Source organism: Chiloscyllium punctatum, chromosome 22, assembly GCF_047496795.1.
Source record: "Chiloscyllium punctatum isolate Juve2018m chromosome 22, sChiPun1.3, whole genome shotgun sequence".
Taxonomy (NCBI): Eukaryota; Metazoa; Chordata; class Chondrichthyes; order Orectolobiformes; family Hemiscylliidae; genus Chiloscyllium; species Chiloscyllium punctatum.
Window position 1 is genome coordinate 60,480,126 of NC_092760.1, and position 26,906 is coordinate 60,507,031.

Sequence of the window (26,906 nt, forward strand, 5' to 3'; positions counted from 1 at the left end):
ACAATGAGGAGATCACAGTTAGCAGAGAATGACAATCTACCCTCTGGTATTTGGTAGCAATATGTTCATGCGAATCTTGCAGCTCATCATAATCACAAGTCGCAGAAGTTTTATGGTACATTAGGAGACCACTTCATCCATTATGGCTACACTATCACTACAAATTAGCATAATGACTTAGTTACTGAGTTTTGAGAAGATTTGTAGCTCAGGTTGAGGTTCTGGATGTAAGTCTGCTTGCTGAGCTGGAAGGTTCGCTTTCAGACATTTCGTCATCATACTAGGTAACATCAGTGAGCCTCCGGTGAAGCACTGGTGATACAGCCTGCTTTCTATTTATATTTTTAGGTTTCCTTGGGTTGGTGATGTCATTTCCTGTGGCGATATCATTTCCCATTTTTTTTCTCAGAGGGTGGTAAATGGGATCCAAGTCAATGTGTTTGTTGATGGCACTCCAACAGGAAATCTCTCAACAAACACATTGACTTGGATCCCATTTACCGCCCCCTAAGAACAGAAAACTACATTCCCACAGGAAATAGCCCACTCAGATTTTAAAAACTTCTGATTTCTTCTTAGCATCCTTTCCAACTCCTCCATGCTGCCTGGATATCCTAAATTAATCTAGTCCAATTTGCCAGCATTGGACCCGTATCCCTCTAAACCCTTCCTATTCATATACCCATCCAGATGCCTTTTAAATGCTGTAATTGTACCAGCCTCCACCACATCCGCTCACTGCATACACGCACCACTCTCTAAGTGATAAAGTTGCTCCTTAGGTCCCTTTTAAATCTCTCCCCTCACATCCTAAAACTATGCCCTTTACTTCTAGGAAAAAAGCCTTGTCTATTGGCCCTATCCATGCCCTTCAAGATTTTATAAACCTGTATAAGGTTTGATGAAAAATTATTTCTCCGTATCTCAGTCCTAAATAGTAACTCTTTATTCTGAGATATGTCACCTAGTTAGAGGTACACTACGCATGGGAATAAACCTCTCAATATCTATCCTATCAAGTCCTCTGAGAATATTACATGCTCTAAAAAGATCTATTCTTAGAGACCTATTCTTCTCAAATAACGAACGATGAAAGGATTCAAACAGAAAGACAACATTTTTTTCATTGAAATACTTGATGAACAGGAACCAAGGTAGATTACCTAGCCAAAGAACCAGTAAGTAGAATTTGGTACAGAACGTGATACCTGTAGCAGAGTTGAAATTCATGAATGGTTGAGGATGGGAGACCTACCAGAGATACACTAACAGAGTCATGCAGGAGACAGAGGAACTTAATAACAGGAAGAGGCCATCCAATCCCTCAAACCTGCTCAGCTATTCAAAACTTCTCAGATGATAAGTATCTTAACTCCAACTATCTGTCTTGACCTCATAGCCCTTAGCATCCCTGCTTAATAAAAAATCTCTCAGTCTCAGCTTTGAGATTTTCAGTTGTCTCCTGGCATCAATTTTCATTTTGGGGGAAAAAGAACTCTAGACATTCATTACCCTTGAGTATTGTGCATCCTGACATCATCTCCAAATGGCTGAGCTCTAATCTTGGTGTCATGTCTCTTTATATTGGATTCCACACTACTGGAAATTGCTTTTTTACACCTACCCTATTAAATCCTTAGACATTGCAAACAAATCACCCTTTAATCTTCTACGCTTGATTGAGGAAACATAAACCTAGGTTGTTCAACCTGTAACCATAATATAACCCTTTTAGCCTAATTTCATGGATGTAAAGTATGAAGTCATGCATTTATACAGCACTTTTCATGACCATCAGACATCAAAATGTGTTTTATAACTAATGAAGTACTTTTGAATTGTAATTATGCAGTATTGTAGGAACTATGACAGCTAAGTTGCGAACATCTAGCTCCCACAAACATCACGTGATAATAACTAGCTAATTTATTTGTGTAATGTTTAGAGGAAGATAAATATTAACCAGGAGATCTTTATTAGCAGAGGGATTGAATTCAAGAGTCGTGAGGTGATGTTGCAGCTGTACAGGACTTTGGTTAGGCCACATTTGGAGTACTGTGTGCAGTTCTGGTCGCCTCACTTTAGGAAAGATGTGGAAGCTTTGGAGAGGGTGCAGAGAAGATTTACCAGGATGTTGCCTGGAATGGAGAGTAGGTCGTACGAGGATAGGTTGAGAGTTCTCGGCCTTTTCTCGTTGGAACGGCGAAGGATGAGGGGTGACTTGATAGAGGTTTATAAGATGATCAGAGGAATAGATAGAGTAGACAGTCAGAAACTTTTTCCCCGGGTACAACAGAGTGTTACAAGGGGACATAAATTTAAGGTGAAGGGTGGAAGGTATAGGGGAGATGTCAGGGGTGGGTTCTTTACCCAGAGAGTGGTGGGGGCATGGAATGCGCTGCCCGAGGGAGTGGTAGAGTCAGATTCATTGGCGACCTTTAAGCGGCATTTGGATAGGTACATGGATGGGTGCTTAATCTAGGATAGAAGTTCGGCACAACATCGTGGGCCGAAGGGCCTGTTCTGTGCTGTATTGTTCTATGTTCTATGTTCTATGTTCTGCCATTCATAGTCGCCTTTTGATCTTTTATGTCCATCTGAAAGGCAGTCAGGGCCTCAGTTTAAAATCACATGCAGTAGATGGCTCTCTCACAATGTAGTACCCCCTTAGTACTGCTCCTCCCACACAGCAAAAGTCCACAGTATTGTGCTGAATTGTCAGCTGGATAACATGTTCCAATGATTTTCTGTAGCGGGACTTGAACCTACTACCCTGTGATTCAGAATAATATGTACACTGAGATACATCCGCCATCACAAGGGTACATTTAAGATTTTAAGAGGATTGCAGAACTGAACCTTTCCAATAATGGACTTATTTGAAAGCTCTCGAAAAAAAAATTAGCATTAAAATAGGAGGTTAAAGGAGAAGTCATTTTAAAGGGATATGCTAGATGTTGAGCTAATAATCCTTTGTAGCCACACACTGAAAAAATATAACACAGAAACAGGTTACTCAGCCAATATAGACCATAGCCAGATGTTATGTTCCATCTTAAACCGCTTCCATAAATATAATCAGAATTCCCTATTTCCTTCTCCAACATATACTTGCCCAAATTCCCCTCGAATGCATCTTTATTATTTGCTCCTTGTGATAATGAATTCCATATTCACACAATTTTGTACACAACGCAGTTTTTTTTGGACTTGAATTTCTTGGTGACTGCCTTTTATTGACAGCCTCCATTTTGCTCTTCCCCACAAAAAGAAACTTACTGTATCCACACCATCAAAACCACTCACTATTTTGAAGATGTCTATTAGGTCACCTTTGTTTTACAAGACAAAAGATACTCAGGTGTAAGCAATGGATAGTGGTATTATTGCTAGACTATTAATGTTAACAACAGCTAATGTACTGGGGACCCAGCTTCAAAGCCTGCCATGGCAGATGGTGGAATTTGAATTCAATTAAAGAAAAAATCTGGAATTAAGAATCTACTGATGACCATGAAATCACCGTCAATTATCAGAAAAACCCACCGAGTTCACTAATGTCCTTCAGGGAAGGAAATTTGCCATTCTCACCTGGTCTGGTTGACATATGACTCCAGATCCATAGCAATGTGGCTGACTCTCAACTGCCCTCTGAAATGGCCTAGCTAGCTATTCAGTTGTACCAATTGCAACAAAATCTCAGAAATGAAACCAGATGGATCACCTGGCATCAATTCTGCCATGGCAGGCTTTGAAGCTAGGTCCCCAGTACATTACCTGTTGTTAACATTAATAGTCTAGCGATAATACCACTCGGCCATCGCCTACACCGGAGTAACTTTTCTCTTGTAAAACAAAGGTGACCTAATAGACATCTTTAGAATAGTGCTGAAAATATGTTGCTTGAAAAGTGCAGCAGGTCAGGCAGGAGAATCGACGTTTCGGGCATGAGCCCTTCTTCAGGAATGAGGAAAGTTTGTCCAGCAGGCTAAGATAAAAGGTAGGGAGGAGGGACTTGGGGGAGGGGCGTTGGAAATGCAATAGGTGAAAGGAAGTCAAGGTGAGGGTGATAGGCCGGTGTGGGGGCGGAGAGGTCAGGAAGAAGATTGCAGGTTAGGAAGGTGGTGCTGAGTTTGAGGGATTTGACTGAGACAAGGTGGGGGGAGGGGAAATGAGGAAACTGGAGAAATCGGAGTTCATCCCTTGTGGTTGGAGGGTTCCTAGGCGGAAGAGGAGGCGTTCTTCCTCCAACCGTTGTGTTGCTATGGTCTGGCGATGGAGGAGTCCAAGGACCTGCATGTTCTTGATGGAGTGGGAGGGGGAGTTGAAGTGTTGAGCCACGGGGTGGTTGGGTTGGTTGGTCCGGGTGTCCCAGAGGTGTTCTCTGAAACGTTCCGCAAGTAGGCGGCCTGTCTCCCCAATATAGAGGAGGCCACATCGGGTGTAGCGGATGCAATCGATGATGTGTGTGGAGGTGCAGGTGAATTTGTAGTGGATATGGAAGGATCCCTTGGGGCCTTGGAGGGAAGTAAGGGGGGTGGTGAGATCGCAAGTTTTGCATTTCTTTCGTTTGCAGGGGAAGGTGCCGGGAGTGGAGGTTGGGTTGGTAGAGGGTGTGGACCAAACGAGGGGGTCATGGAGGGAGTGGTCTTTTCGGAACGCTGATAGGGGAGGGGAGGGAAATATATCCCTGATGGTGGGGTCTGTTTGGAGGTGGCGGAAATGACGGCGGATGATACACTGTATATGGAGGTTGGTGGGGTGGTAGGTGAGGACCAGTGGGGTTCTGTCCTGGTGGCAGTTGGAGGGGTGGGGCTCAAGGGCGGAGGAGATGAAGTGGAGGAGATGCGGTGGAGGGCATCGTCATTCACATCTGGGGGGAAAATTGCAGTCTTTGAAGAAGGAGGCCATCTGGGTTGTATGGTATTGGAACTGGTCCTCCTGGGAGCAGATGTGGCGGAGACGAAGGAATTGGGAATATGGGATGGCGTTTTTACAGGGGGCAGGGTGGGAGAAGGTGTAGTCTCGGTAGCTGTGGGAGTCGGTCGGTTTATAGTAAATGTCCGTGTTGATTCGGTCGCCTGAGATAGAAATGGAAAGGTCTAGGAAGGGGAGGGAGGAGTCTGAGATGGTCCAGGTGAAGTTGAGGTCGTGGTGGAAGGTGTTGGTAAAGTGGATGAACTGTTCAACCTCCTCGTGGGAGCACAAGGCAGTGCCGATACAGTCATTGGTGTAGCGGAGGAAAAGGTGGGGGGTGGTGCCAGTGTAGCTGCGGAAGATGGACTGTTCCACATATCTGACGAAGAGGCAGGCATAGCTGGGGCCCATGTGGGTGCCCATGGCTACTCCTTTGGTTTGGAGGAAGTGCCCCTCCACCTCCTCCATGATTTTCGCTTCCCCGGTCCCCAACTCCTTATCTTCACCATGGACATCCAGTCCCTGTACACCTCCATCCCCCATCACGAAGGACTCAAAGCCCTCCACTTCTTCCTTTCCCGCCGTACCAACCAGTACCCTTCCACTGACACCCTCCTTCGACTGACTGAACTGGTCCTCACCCTCAACAACTTATCTTTCCAATCCTCCCACTTCCTCCAAACCAAAGGAGTAGCCATGGGCACCCGCATGGGCCCCAGCTATGCCTACCTCATGGTCAATGAAGGACAGGCAAAAAAATTATTGCCAGCCAGTGACGCTCACATCCTACAAATGAGTGAAAGAAACATACTTGAAAAAGCAGAAAAGACATATCTGCAGTATCATTATAAACTGATTATCTAGTATGGGATGTAAAACAAAGTAGTAAGAGTTTCAGACCACTAGTGATGACACCTACATACCTTAAAATGAGTGATTAATCCCTGGCTCACTCTCCACAAATGTGAGTTGAGAGCTGTGATAGCTATAGGTATTTTGTGGATGGCCTGTTTAATCAGAATTGAGAGATATAAACACAAACACAAAGAATGCTGAAGAGACTCAGTAGGTCTTGCAGCATCTGTAAAGAGAGAACAAGAGTTAACATGTTGAGTCTGGTATGATTTTTCATGGCTTGGAGGGTAACTTGAAGATGGTAGTGTTCCCAGTAAGAGTTATACTCCACAACCATCTGATGAAGAAGCAGTGCTCCAAAAGCTAATGCTTCCAAATAAACTTGTTGGACTCTAAGTGGGTCTTGTGAGATTTTTAATTTGTCCACCTCAGTCCAACACCAGCTCCCCTACATCATGGGTTCCTTGACTAGTCTGTGAGACAGCTCTCCCAATTTTGTCATTAGCCCCAAACGTTAGTAAGGAGGACTCTGCAAGATCAACAGGTATTGGAATTTTTTTTTTACATACTTTTATCAGATGCCCAGTGTAAAACACAAGGGGTTGTTAATAGTGAAGTTGGAGAAAAACATGTAAAATTGTGTAAATTGAAGTGTTAATGGGAAGAAATTGATCCTCTATACTAACAGCAAAGTAAAAGACATAAATAAGACTTCTCGGGGGCACGGCAGACAAATGTAGCAGGAATGCATAACAGACAGACAATGTCAAAAACTCAGCAGGTCTGGCTGTATTTGTGGAGAGAAAGCAAGTTAACATTTTGGCTCTGAAGGAGGGTCACTGGATTCAAAACTTTAACTCTGCTTTCTCTCCACAGATGCTGCCAGATCTGCTGAGTTTTTCCAACAACTTTTGTTTTCCATTTCCAGCATCTGCAGTTCTTTTTTTCTCTAACAGACATAATGTTGTCAGTTTCTGAAGCTTGTATTGGAACATTTCAGCATTCCCCAGGCAGAAGTTTAGCATGGAATCTTTGAAAACAGAACCAGTAACTAAAGCACTCCACTAAAATGACACCCACACTTGCTAGAGACCAATCTTTAAACAGCTGTTAGTGTTAAAAGCATTGAGCAGGTGCCTTCTTTGACCATTTTGCTTATTGAAACTTGCTGCAAGATGGCAGTCTCCAGTCAGTGACTGATGGTAGAGGTCACGTGACAATAGCAAGCCAGGAGGCACATTAATACAGATTGCATTCCATTCCAAACAATGAGTGTATCACCCTTTCAAAGGGCCACTTGCATGAATTTTTACATGCTCTTGAGTGAGGTGGGTGCAAACGACGACAGTTCTGCATTAATCAAGATTGCCTCCTTGTGGATTGGCTTGAAAAATACAGTAAAGGTATTTAGGAGATGTCTGCAAGCTAAAGTGCCCTCTTTTAACTTAGTGTGGAGAGAAAGAAGAACCTAGGCTAGCACAGCACAGTACAGGCCCTTTGGCCCACAATGTTGTACAGAGCATTTATTTAATTTAAGAACAACCTAACCTACATATCCCTCAATTTACTGCCGTCTATGTGCTTGTCCAGCAGTCACTTGAACAAAGTAGGAAACAAAACAAAGTGATGTCAAATTAAGATTGATAAAGAGACTAAAATTAGCCTTGAAGCCATTGAAACAAGAACAAAATAAACTATTTTTTGCCTTGAATTTGCTTAAAATGCACTAATGAGCAGCTTCTTTAGTATTCTTCCAGTAGAGGTTGCTCACACCTCCATTCAAAAAGTATACTGATGATCAGAGGCTGAAAATGAGGCATCCAAGAAATATGCTACTTATTCAAACTCAGTTATGCTGAAAGTTGAAACATGTCGAGATTAATATAATGTCAGTTGCAGCAGGCGACAACATAACAGCATTAGGGACAACCCTGAAGTCACATCTGCATTACAAGAAATACAATGTTGACTGCCAAAAAGGTTATACTGTGCAATTTCTTATGCTATAAATTTGAGTTCATACAAAAGTCTCCTGCCTATATTCTAATTCACACAAAGTTCCATTCACTTATCATGTAACTTGTTGGCCTACACTGGTTCCCAGACCAGCAATATCTCTATTTAACCATCACTCCTGTTCTCAAATTCCTATATGGCATCATATCTCGCTACCTATGTAATCTCTTCCAACACTGCAGCCCTGAGATGTAGGCACTTCTCCAATTCTGACCTCACCAGAATCCTGATTTTGATTGTTTCACCACTGGCAGCTATACTTTCAGCTGAACAGGCTTTACACTTGAAGTTCCCTCTCTAAACCTACATCAAATTTCTTTTAAAATGTTCCTTAGAATTTGTCACTTTAGTCAAACTTTTGTTCCCTAGTATCTCTTTCAATGTTTCATTGTCAAATTTGCCATTAAAATGCTACTGTGTAGGTCTTGGATAGGTTTTGTTACACTGAAAGTACCACAAAAATACAACTGGTTGTTCCTCCTCCAAGAATGGATATCTGACAGGCTATTACAGCTCAGTTGTTGATTGATACTAGATAAATACATTTTGTTCCTGATCATTTTGAAGCCTGCTAAAGTAAAACAATTCAGTTTTTATTCTTAATATTACAGCACTATTATAGTATTATTCATACAGAAGGAAACTATTTAGTCCATCATGCCTCCGCTGGCTTTGTGAACGAGTGATCCAAATAATTGTCCCATTCCTTCATCGATGTATCTAGTATATATGATTTTTTTAAAATAACTACTCCCATTAATTATTGAGGTGTCTTATTTAGTAGTACAGGTAGGAAATAATCTAATTCAACTTAGATACAAATTAAGTCCACAAAGTATCTCAAAGGTCATCACATCCAAAGAATTAACTTTTAGAGGGCAATAGACTACAAGATCAGTAGACAGTAAGATTACATAACGCACATGGGATGAATGGCCTGTTTATTGTTTTGTATGGTGATGATTGTGGGACAAATGCTGGCCAAGACACACTGTGAATTCTCCTGCTCTTCCTCAGCTAACAGCAGAGAATTTCAATCGAACTCAAGCTCAGGCTGCAATATACAGGTTTTGCAGGGCAAATTTCCGAATTGTTTCTCTTTCACCATATTTCATACTAAAACTTATTGTGCCCAGATTTAAAATCTTATCTTAAAAACAGCAATTTGACACTCAAAATTCAGTGCTCAAATCAGACTTTGGCCAGAATTAGGTGAACTACTAGCTAAGTCAAATCAACATTGCACCTTAATATTTAACTTCTGCATGCAATATTGTCTCTCTGTATCTGTAAATTGCACAACTTATTGCTATTTTGAAATTGGAACAAAAGTCAGTCCTATTGATTCTACTGGGCTTGTTCTACCATCCAAAAAGATGGTTCAAATTTGCTGCAAAGGTAGTTGCCTGGGATCACAAACATTACCCAGCTGCAGGTAGTGCACACCTCCTATATTGCCATCACCATCTAATCTTGCTTTATACATCTAACAAGTTTCATAAAATTCACTTGGTTTATTTATTGATTTTAAGTCTAACTAATTTACATCATTATCTTAAATTTATAAATTAACACATTTATGCCCAGTACAAGAATGAAGATGTTACAAACTTTAAAGCTATGCTTTTAAAATTAACCTAACAGCTTTTTAAAATAGCAGACAACACATCACTTGACTTTGCCAATATCGGCTGCAGACAGACATTAAACTCAATTCAAATACCTAATTAAAATATGAACTTTCAAACTTACTGTGATTGTACAGTGATTGTCTGATTGTCACTGCAGACACATCATGATATACGACACTTCTTCCACTATGTGGTTCATAGTAAGATTTATTTGAGTTTGTTTGTTGTCATCAATTCTCCTTTGTCTGAACTTTGTCTATGGCCTGTCTAATGATCAGTGGCAGATTTACACCATCATAGAGTCCTTACAGAGTTAATGTTCTTAGTTAATAGGATGATTTATTACATGATAGCAATACTATCATTAGTCAGGCATAATCTGGGAAGCTGTACAGGATACATCTGCTCCATCCAAAGAATATGTATGACATCAACAAAATGGGTGGGTCTCAATGTAACGCAAAACTGAACACATAACCCCTTCAGAAGCATCATCTTATACAGCTTCTTGTGAAATTCTCACGACTCTTGGTTGAGGATGAACTGTTATCAGAACAAAATGATCACACATTGATTGTTCCATCTTTCTACTTCACTCTGGACCATAGAATAATCAAAACAGTAACTTTCCTCAAAGTAATTTTAAAAGCATAGCTTTAAAGTTTGTAACATCTTCATTCTTGTACTGGGCATAAATGTGTTAATTTATAAATTTAAGATAATGATGTAAATTAGTTAGACTTAAAATCAATAAATAAACCAAGTGAATTTTATGAACCTTTGAATTGAATATTTCACTCTATTACAAAGAACTTCAGTGGCAAAACAGGATGTGCAAGCCAAATTCACTCTGATGCTTTAGAAATTGATATGTGGGCTCATAATAAGGCACATACTTAAGACAGCCATGTTTGCGATCTGCCTTTTTAAAAATAACAGTTGAAGCTATTCTGATCAGATACACCATGAGAAAGAGCATCTGAAAAGCCACTGAACCAGCCACAGCCAACTTAAAACAGCTAAAACTTGAAATTGGGAAAAAGGCTCTCTTCCAACCTACTCAATCTTCAAATTTACCTGAGAGCTGACCTCCAGGCATTTTAACTATAGGATGCGTCACGACCAATTTAACATACGCCGCTTTTTCCAGACCTTCATTGTGAATTAAAAGATACCAAAATCTTTACAACTATTAATTTCATTGTCTTTTCCCCATATCTCTACCTAATGTGTGTGTGTGAGTGCTAATGCAAGTTTGTGCGCAAGTGTGAGAGAGTGAGAGTCAGACAGCATGAAAGTGTGTGAGAGTGTGACTTTGTGTGTGTATGTGTGTGTTTCCCTCTCTTTCACCATAACGTCTGGTGCAAGTGTGTAATCTTCTTTGTTTTTAAATTATAAAAACCTGATGCTGGAAATACAGGAAGTCCCTAGGTTACAAATGAGTTCTGTTTTTAAGTCTGTTTGTAAGTCGAATTTGTATGCAAGTCGAAACCATACGTGAATATGTACAGTTCACATCTAGTGTCAACTAGTCAGATATTTGTCTTAGTATATAGGATATATTTTACCTAAAACATCTTAAATATAATAATACAGTAATAAATGTAACTACAGTAAAGTATTTATGATTGAGAGTGTGACAGACTGTGTGTGTGTGTGTGTGAGTGAGAGAGAGATTGTACCTATATACACACACAAAAAAATTAAAGAAACATTTCATAAACTGTTTAGATAGAAAGGAAAGCATAGTGATTAAAGGTTAACACTTACTCTCATTCCAACTGATGTCTTACATACTGGAAGGGGCCTTAATTAATAATTAAGATGACTTTATTAATTGGACGATTCGGCTGTTGTTGGGGAGACTGGGCACCTCCTAGCAGAGCGCTTTAGGGAACATCTCCGGGACATCCGCACCAATCAACCACACTGCTCCGTGGCCCAAGATTTCAACTCCCCCTCCCACTCTGCCGAGGACATGGAGGTCCTGGGCCTCCTTCACCGCCGCTCCCTCACCACCAGACGCCTGGAGGAAGAACGCCTCATCTTCCGCCTCGGAACACTTCAACCCCAGGGCATCAATGTGGACTTCAACAGTTTCCTCATTTCCCCTTCCCCCACCTCACCCTAGTTCCAAACTTCCAGCTCAGCACTGTCCCCATGACTTGTCCGGACTTGTCCTACCTGCCTATCTTCTTTTCCACCTATCCACTCCACCCTCTCCTCCCTGACCTATCACCTTCATCCCCTCCCCCACTCACCTATTGTACTCTATGCTACTTTCTCCCCACCCCCACCCTCCTCTAGCTTATCTCTCCACGCTTCAGGCTCTCTGCCTTTATTCCTGATGAAGGGCTTTTGCCCGAAATGGCAATTTCGCTGCTCCTTGGATGCTGCCTGAACTGCTGTGCTCTTCCAGCACCACTAATCCAGAATCTGGTGTCCAGCATCTGCAGTCATTGTTTTTACCTCGTTGGAGAGGATGGGCCTGGTGCTGGAGAGAATGGGCCTGGTGCTGGAGAGTCAGGATCTGATTCTGCTGTTGGAGAGTGGAGGTTTACTTCTGAAGTCAATTTCTTAAAGTAAATATCAGGAGTGGCTTGAACAGACCTTTTCTTTTTCTCATTAGAAATGGCCTTGTGGTAGCTGAGTCCATCAGCAACTATCTGGTAAACTTTGGTGAACCTCTCTGCATTAAAGGAGGCCATGATTTCCTGATCCATTGGCTGAAGTAGTGATGTGGTATTGTGTGGCAAAAAGATAACCTTTACATTGGGGTGAAGGTCATCTCAGGTACTTGGATGGCTGGGGGCGTTGTCAAGTGAGCCGACGAACCACTGAAAACATGCAGTGTTTTGAGTGTCGCACAAAGTTGTCTGCCTGTTCGTTTGTATGAACCATTCATTGTATGTAGCTAGATTTTAGAAAATAGTCTTTACGGAGGTCAGTTCATAAGTATGGGTGTTCATAAGCTGGGCGTTCGTAACCCTGTATACAAGTTAGGACATTAAACTGGGGTGTCAGAAAACACACTAATATCATACATGAAAAGTCTTTGATCATGAATAATAAGAAAACACTGAAACTCTGTACTATAAGCATATTCATGAAAATTTTGCAATAATGTATTTATTAACTTTATACATAAATTATCATATATATTTATAAAGCAGCCAGTTTTTCTCTGTTTCACACTGCATATGAAGTGAAGATCAGTAACTTCATAATTAATCCCTTTTATCCAATAATTTCCTTATTATAGCTGGCAATAAAAGTGAAGGCTATCAGTGAAATCTGATTAACTCAAAAAAAGTCAGTCACTGAAATATTACCTACCTTCACATGAATAAAAATTCTACATCAATTTATTTATAAAGGAATTCATAGAGATGAGACAGGTACAACAATTCTCAAACAATCAAGACAGGAAAATAATACACCTCCATTTTGTGAATATTTTCAACTAAACTGGCCATTGCCAAACCACTGTGTTCCACATCAGAGTGCATGGGAAAAACTACTAGTGTAATAATCCAAACATGCAAATTTAAATCTCACCAAGGCAGCTAGGAATTTATTTACTTTAATAAAATCTCAAATTTAAAAAAAAACCTAGTAGCATTAAGGGTGACCATAAAAGATTATCAAAATTCTATTTGATTTACTTATGTCCTTTAGGAAAGGAATCCTTACTTGGTCCAAGTCCTGCATGTGATTTCAGACTCACATCAAAATGGTTAACTCATCATAGCTTCATACGGAATGGCTGTTCAGTTGTACTAAACCCACAACAAAATACAATTAAAAATTAACCAGCCACATCTATTGAGACTTCAGATTCAGACACGACAAAAGCAGCATTTGGCCTGCAAAGTCCACCCATTTATCGTCTAGGAACTTGTGACAAAATTTGGATCAACTGTCCCACAGACTAATCCAGCAACAACCTGGTATAGTATTATTTACAATAATACTTTTTAGATGACATTCCAGACTCCTCCATCAATAAAACCAACACATCAGTTCAAAGCTCTACAGTTCTTTTCCATATTCCAATCCCAGTTTTTCCAAGATAGCTTGCGGTTACTTGGCAAAACTGAAAAATTGGCTAGGTATCTCTTACCCATTAAAGGCAGAACAAACGTATTGCAGCCAACTGCCATCATACCAGTCTACTTTCAGTCACAGCAAAGTGATGTAAGAGATCATCAACAGTCCCATTAAAAGCCATATTCAACAATAATCTGGTTACCGGTGTTCAGTCTGGGCTCCTAACAGCCTTAGTACAAATATGGACAAAGCAACTAAATTTCAGAGGTGAAATAAGTGATCGCCCTTGACCACTTTTGGCTGAATATGACAAAGAGCCCTATTAAAACTGAAGTATTTGTAGATTGGGGGAAATCTTTCCAATGTTTGGAGTTATAGCACAAAGGAAGATGGATATCATAGTTGGAGAGCAATTGTGTTAGTCAGAGATGATTAAGGAGCAGTTTATAGTTCAGCAAAAGAGGGCCAAGATGATTAAGAGAGGAAACATTGAGTATGAGCGAAAACTTGAATAACTGTGGACAATAAGAGTTTCTAGAAATATGTAAGACGCAAAGCATTAGTGAAGACAAATGTAGAACCCTTAACAGTCTGAAATGGGAGAATGGATAATGGAGAACAAGGAAATGACAGAATAATTTAAAAAACTATTTTTATTCTGTTTCACAGAAGAAGACACAACAAATTCTCAGAGTTTCGAGGGAAGCAACTGTCTTTTCAAAAGGAGATATTGAAGGAAATTGGAAAAAAAGTAGTGGGATTGAAAGCTGATAAATCCTCAGTGAGGACCTGATCGGGTGTATCCTAGAACTCTGTGGAAAGTGATTGCTGGGCCTCTTACTGAGATATTTGTATCACTGATAGTCACAGGCAAGGTGCCGGAAGACTGGAGGTTGGCTAACGTGATGCCACTGTTTAAGGTGGTAAGGACAAGCCAGGGAACTATAGAGCAGTGAAACTGACGTCAGTGGTGGGCAAGTTGTTTGAGGAATTCTGAGAGACAGGATGTACATGTATTTGGAAAGGCAAGGACTGATTAGGGATAGTCAACATAGTTTTGTGAATGGGAAATCATGTCTCATAAACTTGATTGAGTTTTTTGAAAAAGTAACAGAGGATTGGTGAGGGCAGGGCGGTAGATAGGATCTATATAGACTTTGGTAAGGCATTCGACAAGGTTCTCCATGGGAGACTAGTTCGCAAAGGTTAGATCTCCTGGAATACAGGGAGAACTAGCCATTTGGATACAGAACTGGCTCAAAGGTAGAAGACAGGAGGTGGTGGTGGAGGGTTGTTTTTCAGATTGGAGGCCTGTGACCAGTGGACTGCCACAAGGATCGGTGCTGGGCCTGCTGCTTTTCATCGTTTATATAAATGATTTAGAAGTGAGCATAAGAGGTGTAGTTAGTAAGTTTGCAGATGACACCAAAACTGGAGGTGTAGTGGACAGCGAAGAAGGTTATCTCAGATTACAACAGGATCTTGACCAGATGGGCCAATGGGCTGAGAAGTGGCAGATGGAGTTTAATTCAGATAAATGCAAGGTGCTGCATTTTGGGAAAGCAAATCTTAGCAGGACTTATACACTTAATGGTAAGGTCCTAGGGAGTGTTGCTGAATAAAGAGACCTTGGAGTGCAGGTTTATTGCTCCTTGAAAGTGGAGTCGTAGGTAGATAGGATAGTGAAGAAGGCGTTTGGTATGCTTTCCTGTATTGGTCAGAATACTGAGTACAGGAGTTGGGAGTTCATGTTGCGGCTGTACAGGGAATTGATTAGGCCACTGTTGGACTACTGCATGCAATTCTGCTCTCCTGCCTATTGGAGAGATGTTGTGAAACTTGAAAGGGTTCAGAAAAAATTTACAAGGATGTTGCCAGGGTTGGAGAATTTGAGCTATAGGGAGAGGTTGAATAGGCTGGAGCTGTCTTCCCTGCAGCGTTGGTGGCTGAGGGGTGACCTTATAGAGATTTATAAAATCATGAGGGGCATGAATAGGATAAATAGACAAAGTGTTTTTCCTGGATTGGGGGAGTCTAGAGCTAGTGGGCATAGGTTTAGGGTGAGGGGGAAAGTCATAAAAGAAGGGGCAACCTTTTTTTTTGATTAGATTAGATTAGATTACTTAAAGTGTGGAAACAGGCCCTTCAGCCCAACAATTCCACACCAACCTGCAGAAGCGCAGCCCACCCAGACCCATTTGCCCACACTTACCCCTTCACCTAACACTATGGTCAATTTAGCATGGCCAATTCACCTAACATTTTTGGATTGTGGGAGGAAACCGGAGCACCTGGAGGAAACCTACGCAGACACGGGGAGAATGTGCAAACTCCACACAGTCAGTCGTCTGAGGCAGGAATTGAACCCGGGTCTCTGGCGCTGTGAGGCAGCAGTGCTAACCACTGTGCCACCGTGCTGCCCACTTTTCATGCAAAGGGTGGTACGTGTATGAATTGAGCTGCTAGAGAAAGTGGTGTTGGCTAGTACAATTGCAACATTTAAAAGGCATCTGGATTGGTATATGAATAGGAAGGGTTTGGAGGGATATGGGCCAGGTGCTGGCAGGTGGGACTAGATTGAGTTGGGATATCTAGTCAGCATGGATGAGTTGGACTGAAGGATCTTTTTGTAATATTTCCAAGTTTGCTGATGACACAATCATGTCGATCATGGGGAGGGAGTGGGAGTATGATATAGGGTGAGCCATGATCGTAATGAACAGTGGAGTGGGCTGGATGTGGCAAAATGGCTAATCCTGTTCCTATTTCTAAGCTCCTACTTCTTCGTCATCAGGTTAAAATTTTGGAACTGCCTAAACGGGACCACGTTCACCATAATAGATGACACTATACTAGGTGGGAATGTGGTGGTGAGGGGAATGGAAGAAGGCTTCAGGGTGATTTGGGCAAGTTGAGTAAGTAGAGAAATACATTGTAGATGCAGCACACAATCAGTTCTGCTATAATGCAGTAGTTCCATTCTCATGCAATCCCATGTTACAACAAAATTGCATAATAGCAACCCCATTTAAGCTAGTGGGGCTGGAATCGGGTTATAATCAATACATGCTTTAAAGGTTTGTGCTTTAGAAACAGTGTCTCCAATTTGTCAATCGTATTATAGCGAATTTGTGTTGACGAAACAAGTTATAGCAGATCAAATTGTAATGTGGATAAATGTGAAATTGTCTGCTTTGGTTGGAAGAACAGAATGGCAAAGTAATATTTAAGTGGTAATAGATTGGGAAATGATTGAAAAATGAAGGAACCATTTTACACCAGTTACTGAAAGCAAGCATTCAGATTCAGCAAGCAGTTAAGAAGGCAAATCATACGTGGCCTTCATTACAAGGGTGTTTAAAGTATAGGAGCTAAGAGCCTTACTGCAGCTATATAGGCTGTGAGACCACACTTGGAGTTTGTGTGTATGTTTTCTCTCTTTACCAAAGAAAAGATATAATTGCCTTGAAGGGAGTGCAGTGAATGTTTACCAGACTGATTACTGGGATGGCTGGTATATTGTATCAGGAGAGACTGCATCCACTAGGGCCTGTATTCACTGGACCTTAGAAGAATGAGTGGTGAGTTTCTTTGAAGCATATAAAATTCTGATTGTGGCCTGCACATTTTTGGACTGTGGGAGGAAACCGGAGCACCCAGAGAAACTGCAAGCTCCACACAGTCAGTCACCTGAGTCAGAAATTGAACCTGGGTCTCTGGCGCTGTGAGGCAGCAGTGCTAACTACTGTGCCACCGTGCCACCCATATTGCTCAGGGTCAAAGTATGAATGGGATGAGTTTCTTTGAAGCATATAAAATTCTGATTGTGGTTGGTGGATCTAGAACCAGGGCTCAAGATATGTGGCAGGCCATTTTGGACAGATATGAGGAGAAACGTCTTCACCCAGAAGGTGGAGAAGCTGTGGAATTTTGGATTGAATCCTGGCAATTGATGAGCAAGGGAATCTTAGTTTCTTTGTAAAAGTCTAGTTGTTATTTTTTGTTTAACATTTAACTGAAATCCACTGTTTCAATTCTCAATTTCCCAGCCTTAAACAGGATTTTACAAGGTTTTCACCAAGGATGCAGTTCAAGTGAGCAGAATAAGAAATCCAGATGAAACTGAATTTTTTTTATAAATGGAATCAATGAGTTCTTTTCCTTTGGAAACATAAAGCTAGGCATCTCTGTACAACTCAGCACAAAGAGCTAGGAGTTTGGTAATTCGGGGAGTATAGAGTGGAAGAAGGAGCGCTTTATCTTCTGGCGTTTCTCATGTTTTTGGCCTATAAGAATTGGCTCCTAGCTCATTGCTTGATGAACATCTCATAAATGGTTATGGCCGATTCGTTTGCTAAAGTTTAAATTAGTACAGGAACCTCATGGTAGGTTAAATTAAGATAAATAAAAAAGGACAATAAATCATTGAATAAAATAATCAAGTAGTTAATTAAAATGAACCAAGACTGACAAACCAGATGATGTTCAAGACTGCAGCTAGAGAGAGCCTTTGGCTGCCAGTGTGATCTACAGCACTCATTTGCAGTAAGTGTTTTCAGCTACAGGAGCTTTGGCTTGGCATTTGAGCTGGACACCAAGCTGCAAATGCTGTGACACATCAAGGTAGGGGAAGGTTACCCAGATGCTTTGTGTCAGAAGGCAATCACCCCTTAGGATAGTGTCATTTCATGTGATCAGTGGTCAGGGCCAGCTGAATAATGCTGCTAGTGAGGTAAGTAAGGGGACGCGGAAGGTGGGAATACAGAAGTTCAACCTTTGCAATTCGTCAATAAGTTAGAGATTTTTTTCAATTTATTTTAATGACAGTGAAAGCAACATGAGCTAACTAACCATGACACTGTGATGCAGAAAGCCATTCATGTTTGGGGGAACAAAATGTAGAGGTGTGTAATCTATGAGATATTTCTGTGGAGCTGGCCAGAGTTGATTGGAAGGGGAGCCTAGCAGAGAGGATGGTGCAGCAGCAATGGCAGGAGGTTCTGTGGGGTAATTCAGGAGGCACAGCAGAGATTCATCCCAACATATTAAAAAGGGAGTTTGAGGCAATTATGGTTGACAAAGGAAATCAAGGACAAGCAAAAGAAAAAGCATACAATGTGGTGAAATTTTTGGGAAGCCAGAGGATTGGGAAGCCTCCAAGACCCAGCAGAGGACAACTAAAAAAGCAATAATGCAGGAGAAGATGAAATAGGATGGTAATGTAGCCAGTAATATAAAAGAATACTCAAAGAGTTTTAAGATTTTTTTAAAGATATCTAAAAAGATTAGAGAGAAGCAAGAGTGGACATTGGATCACTGAAAAATGAGCCTGTAAAAGTAGCAATGGGGAACAAAGAAATGATGGAAGAACTGAATAGGTACTTTGCATCAGTCTTCACTGTGGAACACACTAGTAGCCCACCAGAACTTCAACAGAGTCAGGAGGCAGAGGTGAGTGGAATGGCTATGACTAAGGAGAAGGTGCTAGGGAAGCTGAAAGGTCTGAAGGTGGACTATGCCCCAGGGTTCTGGGAGATAACTGAAAAGGCATTGGTGGTGATCTTTCAGGAATCACTGGCATCTGGGAGGCTCCCAAATGACTGGAAAATTGTAGGGCGGTTAGCCCGATCTCAGACATTGCTAAGATTTGAGAGTTCATTATTAAGGGTGTGATTGCGGTGTACTTGGAAGTGCTTGGTAAAATAGGGCTGAGTCAGCAGGGCTTTGTCAAGGGGCAGTCATGCCTGACAAATCTGTTAGATTTTTTGAAGTAACAAGCAAGTTAAGCAAAGGAGTGCCAGTGGTCTAGAAGGCCCTTAACAAGGTTCCACACAGGAAATTGCTAAATAAGATCAGGGACCAAAATAGAGGATTGGATGGCTGACAGAAGACAGAGTGGTGAGAAATGAGTCATTTTCATGATGGCAGCTGGTGACTATTGGAATTCCACAGGGGTCAGTGTTGGGGCCACAACTATTCACATTATACATTAACAATCTGGATGAAGGAACTGAGGCTCAAGTTTGCAGATGTAATAAAGATTGGTGGAGGGACAGGTAGTGTTGAGGGGCAGGGACGTTGCAGAAGGATTTAGATAGGCTAGAAGAGTGTGCAAAGTAGTGACAGATGGTATACAAATACATGATTTTCTACTTTAATACTTCAATTCTGTCTCAATAAAAAAACAACTTTCCATCTGATTTCCTAATTACTTGCTGCTTCTGCTACTCATATATAGGAATATCCAAATCTCTCATTTTCACAGCATTTTGCAGTCTCATTTCATTTAAATAACATTCAGCTTTCGTATATTTCTTGTAAAAGTGGACAATCTCAAATTTTAATACATTATACACCATCTGCTAAATTGTTGGCCACTCAGTAAACCCATTGATATCCTATTCTATGTTCTCCTTGCATGCTTTCCTATTTTGCATCAGCTAATGTAGTTCCATCACTCAAGTTCTTAATATAGATTGAAAATGGTTCAGACCCCAGCACCAATCCCTGTGGCATCCCAATAGTTAGTTTGCCGACCTGAAAGTGAGCCATTTATCTCAAATTCCTGTTAGTTATCACTCCTCTCACTCGGTTAATAGATTAACTCCAACACAAGAAGTCTTTATAGAGTCATACAACACAGAAACAGACCCTTCGGTCTAACTTGCCCACATCAACCAGGCATCCCAATCTTACCTAGTCCCATTTGCCAGCATTTGGCCCATATCTTCTAAGAGAAAGTAAGGACTGCAGATGCTGGAGATCAGAGCTTAAAAATGTGTTGCTGGAAAAGCGCAGCAGGTCAGGCAGCATCAAAGAAGGAGAAGGAGAATCATATCTTCTAAACCCATCCTATTCATATACCCATCAGATGCCTTTTTAAATTTTGGAGTTGTACCAGCTTCCACCACTTCCTCTGGCACCACCCTATGTGTGAAAATGTTACCCTCAGGTCCTTTTTAAATCTTTCACCTCTCATCTAAAACCTATGCTCTCTAGTTTTAGACTCCCCATCCTGGAGAAAAAACCTTGGCTATTTACTCTATCTATGCCCCTCAAGATTTTATAAACCTCTATAAAGGTTACCCATATCCCTCTGAAGCTCCAAGGGAAAACAGCCTCAGCCTATTCAGCCTCTCCCTATAATCCAAACCCTCCAGTCCTGGGAACATACTTGTAAATCTTTTCTGAACCCTCAAGTTTAACATCCCTCCGATAGAAGGATGACCAGAATTATATGCAGTATTCTAAAAGTGGCCTTGCCAATGTCCTGTACAGTCGCAACATGACATACCAACTCCAAAGCTTGATGTTCTGACCACTGAAGGCAAATGTGTCATATGCCTTTTTCACCACCTTGTGCACCGACGACTCCACTTTCAAGGAAATATGCACCTGTACCCCTAGGTCTCTTTGTTTAACAGTCCACAGGGCCCTACCATTAACTGTATAAGTCCTGTGCTGATTGCCTTACCAAAATGCAACACTTCACATTTATCTAAATTAAGCTCCATCTGCTACTCCTTGGCCCTTTGGCCCAAATGATCAAGGTCCTGAAGTACACTGAGATAATCTTTTTCACTGTCCCCTACAAAACCTATTTTGGTGTCATTTGTAAACTTAGTAACCAAACCTCTTATATTCACATCCAAATCATTTATATAAATACTTCTTGTGCAATATCTTTTATGTGATGTATTATTGAAGGCCTTTTGGAAATCCAAAATGTTCTACATCTCGTTGTACATACATCTCGTTCTACATACTTCAAATGTTAATAATGAGTAATGTACTGCTTCAGCCTTGGCATCAGTTTCCCATTCTAGTGAAACCTTATGAAGTATTGCTCAACAATAATTTCTTCATGTGCATGAATTCCCAAACAGTCATGAGTCTTTCGAACTCTTCCTCCAAAGCTAGTGGAAGCTAAGTCCTTCAATATTTTTAAAACAAGGGTGAATAGGTTCTTTGCAAGCAAGAGTTTGAGAGGTCTTTGGGATAGATGAAAATGTAGAGTAATCAGATTGACCATGACCTTATTGAATGATGAAGTGGACTCAATGGGCTGAGTGATCTACTTCTGCTTCCAATTCATATGTTCCCTTTATCTATTTGATTCATAATATCCTCATAGAATTCTAATAACTTTGCCAATTAAGCCTTTTTTTGATACAGACATGCTAACTCTAATATTTTATGATTTTCTAAATGTCTTACTAATACATCCTTAATAAATGAATTCCAGCATTTTCATAATGATACCTGTTAGGCAAATTACCTAGAGTTTTGTGCTTTGCTATCTCTTTCCTTTCTAGAATGGGGGCATTACATTTGCTGTTTTCCAATTTGCTGAAACCTTTCCAGAATCCAGGTAACTTCAAAGATTATATTCTCTATCACTGCAGCCAATTTTATTTTTAAGGTCCTCGGGTGTGTAGCTGTACTTCAGCAAGAATGCATTCAATAAAGCCAACATTTAAAAGCTTCAAAGAAGAAAATTATTGCAAAAATGCAGCAACAGACTAGTTTTAGAAATTGTCCAAACTCTGCCTCCCAGCATTCCACATGACCTTAAAAAGCCAGCTAAGACATGAATTTTATAGTATAATACTTGATGTTCCTTGAAAATGCTAATTTCCAAGAACCTTTCCCTAAGAAAAAGCGAAACCTACCTGACAAAATGAAGATCTTCCCCATCGAAACCATCTTCATACCATACATGAACCAGAGAACCTTTTGATTTGAATGAAACCTGATATGACAACCAGAATGTTTCATATTGAACTCACCTTTATATATTCATGAACAGGGATGTGATATTGTTACGAGATGTAAAATAATGCAGGTTTGGGGAGGGGTTATGGGAATCACCACATTTTTAAAATATAGTTTTAATAATTGAGTATTTAGAAGTAACAGCAATGATTGTAGCAGACAGTAATAACAGAAGAAACAGAAAACAGTAAAAAGAGCACTGCATAGTTTTGAGCTTCTCAGAGAATAATTTTAATGAGAGGATTGACTGCAATGGAATAATGAAACTAAAAACCAGCACTGAAACTGCAATGTTTTAAAAGTAGCAACTCAAGGGTTAATAGCTTGAGTGCAGTTCAGAAGTTTGGGAACAACCTGCCTGGTTTAAAATTTAAACAAAGCTTGGGAGTTAATCATCAGTCATCATTAACTGGTCCATTTTCTACGGCAATGCCTCAGAATCCACGTGCAACCAATCAACACTCTCCTCTTGTACAATGTAAATGTGCTTTCCTTTTACTATGTTTCTTGTGAATTGTTCTGGTGAGTGCAAGATGAAAAGCTTTGATGAAATGTCCTCTTTCAGCAATGCTCAAGTTCTATACCACCAAATGACCAGCTATAGCTTTGTTTTCAAGATCTGAAACAAAAATAGAAATTGCTGGAAAAACTTGGGAGGTGTGGCAGCATCTGTGGGGAGAAAGCGGAGTTAACACTAAGTTTGGAGACTCTTCATCAGATCTAAAGAAAGGTCACTTGACTCTAAATGTTAACTCTGCTTTCTCCCCACTGATGCTGCCAGACCTACTAAGTTTTTCTTACCTTATTGTTTACAAGATTATTCCTGTTGGCATTTCGTAAATAATGTGGAATAGATAACACACAGCAAAACATCAATTTACTCTTTTACCTCAGGGATCCCTGGAGTTTGTCGTGAGCAAAATGGGTTCCCCTCCAGTGTGAGTGTGTTCAGCTTGCTGCACAGAGCTACATAGTGGATTTGTACAATATCATCAATGTTGTTCCCTTCCAGGTCTAGTACTTCAAGGTGTTCCAGCATGCTCACCGGGCTGACATCTGAAATACTGTTATATGCCACGTATAGTTCCTGCAGCAAAAATAAGAAAATGTAACTTGTAGAACAAAAGTAGGCCATTCAACTCCTTAAAATTATGCCTCCATCCAACAAGACAATAGGTGATCACTGTCTCAACCCCATTTACCCACATCGCCAGTAATTTTCAAATGGGACCTCTTTATACTAAAAGCTCACCCCTAGATAAAATAGTTCGCTCTATCCATTCTATCAAATTTTACCATCAACATTCAGTCTTGGGCTAATAAGTGGCAAGTAATATTCACACCACACAAGTTCCAGAAAATCTACAACAAAAATAATTCACTATCTCGCTTTGACATTCAATTACCATGCGCTGCAAACAAGATCCATCATGTCAGGGCATTACCATTGACCAGAAACCTAACTGGACAAACCACGTAAATACTGTAACCTGAAGAGCAGAGGCTGAGAGTTCTAAGTTGAAGAATGTGGTGCTGGAAAAGCACAGCCGGTCAGGCAACATCCGAGGAGCAGGAGAATTGACATTTTTAGCATAAACTCTTCATCAGGAATGAAGGGGTAGCCCAAAGGGGCTGAGAGATAAATGGGAGAGGGGGTGTGGGGTTAGGGAGGGAAGGTGGCTGAGAATCGATAGGTAGATGAAGTTGAGGGTGAAGGTGATATGTCAGAAAGGAGGGTGGAGCGGTTAGGTGGAAAGGAAGATGGACAGGTCAAGAGGATGGTGCTGAGTTGGAAGACTGGATCTGGGATAAGGTCAGGGAGGGAAACTAAGGAAACTAGTGAAATCCATATTGATCCTGTGTGGTTGGAGGGTCCCAAGGCAGAAGATGAGGCGTTCTTCCTCCAGGCATCAGGTGGTAAAGGTTTGGTGGTGGAGGCAGCCCATGACCTCATGTCCTTGGCGAAGTGGGAGAGGGAGAGGGAGTTAAAACATTCATTAACAGGGTGGTGGTGTGTTTTTGTGCATGTGTCCCGGAGATGTTCTCTGCCCTTGTTGCAGTTGGAGAGGTGGGGTTTGAGGGCAGAGGTACAGGAAGTGGATGAGATGCTCTAGAGGGCGACATCAACCACATGGGAGAGGAAATTATGGTGTTTGAAGGAGGAGGTCATCTGGTAGGTTCTGTGGTGGAACTGATCCTCTTGGGAGCAGATGCAGCAGAGGCGGATGAATTGGGAATAAGGGATAGTGTTTTTACTGGAGGCATGGTGGGAGGAGATGTAGTCCAGGTAGCTCTGGGAGTCGGTGGGTTTGTAGTAGATGCCTGTGTTGAGTCAGTCACTACTAATGGCGATGGAGAGGTCCAAGAAGGGGAGGGAGATATCCGAGATGGTCCAGGTGAACTTAAGGTTGTGGGGCAATGTGTTAGTGAAGTTGATAAACTGTTCAACTTCCGCTTAGGAGCACGAGGTGGTGCCGATACAGGCATCAATGTACTGGAGAAAAAAGGTAGGGAATGTGTTGGTGTAGCTTTGGAAAATGAACTGTTCCACGTAGCCAACGAAGAGGCAGGCATAACTGGGGCCCATGTGGGTGCCCATGGCTACCCCTTTGATCTGGAGGAAGTGGGAGGATTCAAAGGAGAAATTGAGGGTGAATGACAGTGACAGTGGAAGGGTACTGGTTAGGTTGAGGGGAGAGGAAGAGATGGGCTTTGAGGGCTTAGTCATGGCGGATATATGTGTACAGGAACCTGATGTCCATGGTGAAGATGAGGCGTTGGGAGCTGGGGAAACAAAAGTCATGGAGCAGTTGGAGGGTGTGGGTGATGTCCTGAGTGTATGTGGGGAGTTCCTGGACCAGGGAGGATGGGACGGCATCAAGGTATGTAGAGATGAGTTTGGCGGGGCAGGAGCAGGCCAAGATGATAGATTGACCGGGGAAGTCAGGTTTGTGAATTTTGGGTAGAAACGGGCAATGTGGGGTTCCCACACTATGAGGTTGAAGGCTGTGGCTGGGAGATCCCCTATGGTGATGAGGTTGTGTATGGTCTGGGAGATGATGATTTGGACTCTCCCAGCTGAGAGTTCTATGGCAAGCATCTGATCTCTCAACTGCCCAAAACTTGCCCATTACCTACAAGATACAAGATACAAGTCAGGAGTTGATGGGATATTTTCAATTTACCTGGATGAGTGCAGCATCAATAACAATCAAGAAGCTTCAAACCATCTGAGGCAAAGCAGCTTGCTCAATTAACAACCCATCCACTCTTTCAAAGGCATTTGGTTAAAAATTTTAAAACTCCCTTCCTCGTAACACTTTGTGTGTACCTACATCACATAATTGCAGCAGTTTCATAAAAGACAATTTAGCAACACCTTCATGATGGCAATTAGGAATGGGAATAAATGCTTCCATTGTCAATGATGCTCACATCCCATGAATGAATGAATTTTTTAAAAAACCATTTTCGACAGTTCAAGTAAATCATACCTCATTTTTCTACATTAATGATCAGGAAAGCACGGCCTGAAAAAAATGTGGAAGCAAGTTGCAAAGCAACTTTGAAAAGGGCATTAGGTAAATATTTAGAAAAGGAAAATTGTGCAAAGCTGTCGGGAAAGGATAAGGGAAGTGAACTTACTGGTTAACTCTTTCAAGGATCCTTCAGAGGTATGATGGACCAAATGGTCATCTCTTGTCCTCTACAATTAAATCATTCTATGACCTCACTTGTTATGTTGAAAAACCCCTCCCCCAAAAATTTTATTTCTCTTTCTCTCACTTGGTCACCTCACTTTATTAATGGTATTAATTTAGTAACAGAACCTAGTGAAACAGCCCATTCCTCTGCAAGATTGTAGAGAGTAGCAAATAGAATTAAACTCAGCAACTACAGTAATGTCAGGAAGGGAAACCTACAAAAGTAGTGACAAAATACAGAGTTCATTTTGCACCAAAACAACTGGAAAAATTCACAGATGAAAAATTCAGACCTTTTATTGTGAAACAGCAGTTAGCGTTTGCAGTCAGAGTGAACTGCGTATTATCTCAAGCTTGTAAACTACTTAGATTTTTGGTTGCCTATTTCAGGATACTTTCCAGCATTTGTAACATAATCACAGACACTTGTTATTCTCTGCACAACAAACTTGACAAACTATAACGTCTAGCCACAATGATTCAAAAATCAGAGTCAAAATTCTAAGCATTATTGCAATTAGGCATTTCAAAATTATTATGATAATTAAAAGCAAATATGTACATAGCACATTTAAAACAACAAATGTTTTGGTTTGCTGTTTGTAGAACATCTGTAGATCTTTCATCTGAACTCTGGACATCAACCTAAAACATTAGCTCTGTTTGTCTTCACACACAACGCTGCCTGATCTTCTCCCAGATGCTGCCAGACCTGCCGAGTTTCTCCAGCAATTTCTGTTTTTGTTTCAAATCTCCAATAACCACAGTGTTTTGTTTTATTTATAGGAGCTGCCTGATCTACTGAGTATCCTCCGGCATTCTCTGTATTTTTCTATTTTGGATACCCAGCATCCACAGTATTTTATTTGGAGGTAATGCAGTATCTTATTTTTAACATGCGACAACATCACAAAATCCCATAGCCCACTGATCATGTGGCACAATGTGCTGGACGTCT

General features: G+C 41.1%; 1 protein-coding gene across 7 annotated transcripts in view; it reads right to left on the bottom strand.

Moving 5' to 3' along the window:
* lrrc56 (leucine rich repeat containing 56) overlaps positions 1 to 26,906 on the bottom strand; it is a 217,051-nt gene that overhangs the window by 44,551 nt on the left and 145,594 nt on the right. For all 7 annotated transcript variants that reach the window (XM_072592453.1, XM_072592452.1, XM_072592451.1 and 4 more), the window contains one exon: positions 23,134 to 23,331. In XM_072592453.1, the coding sequence (XP_072448554.1) occupies positions 23,134 to 23,331 (198 nt within the window). The remainder of the gene's footprint in view (positions 1 to 23,133; positions 23,332 to 26,906) is intronic.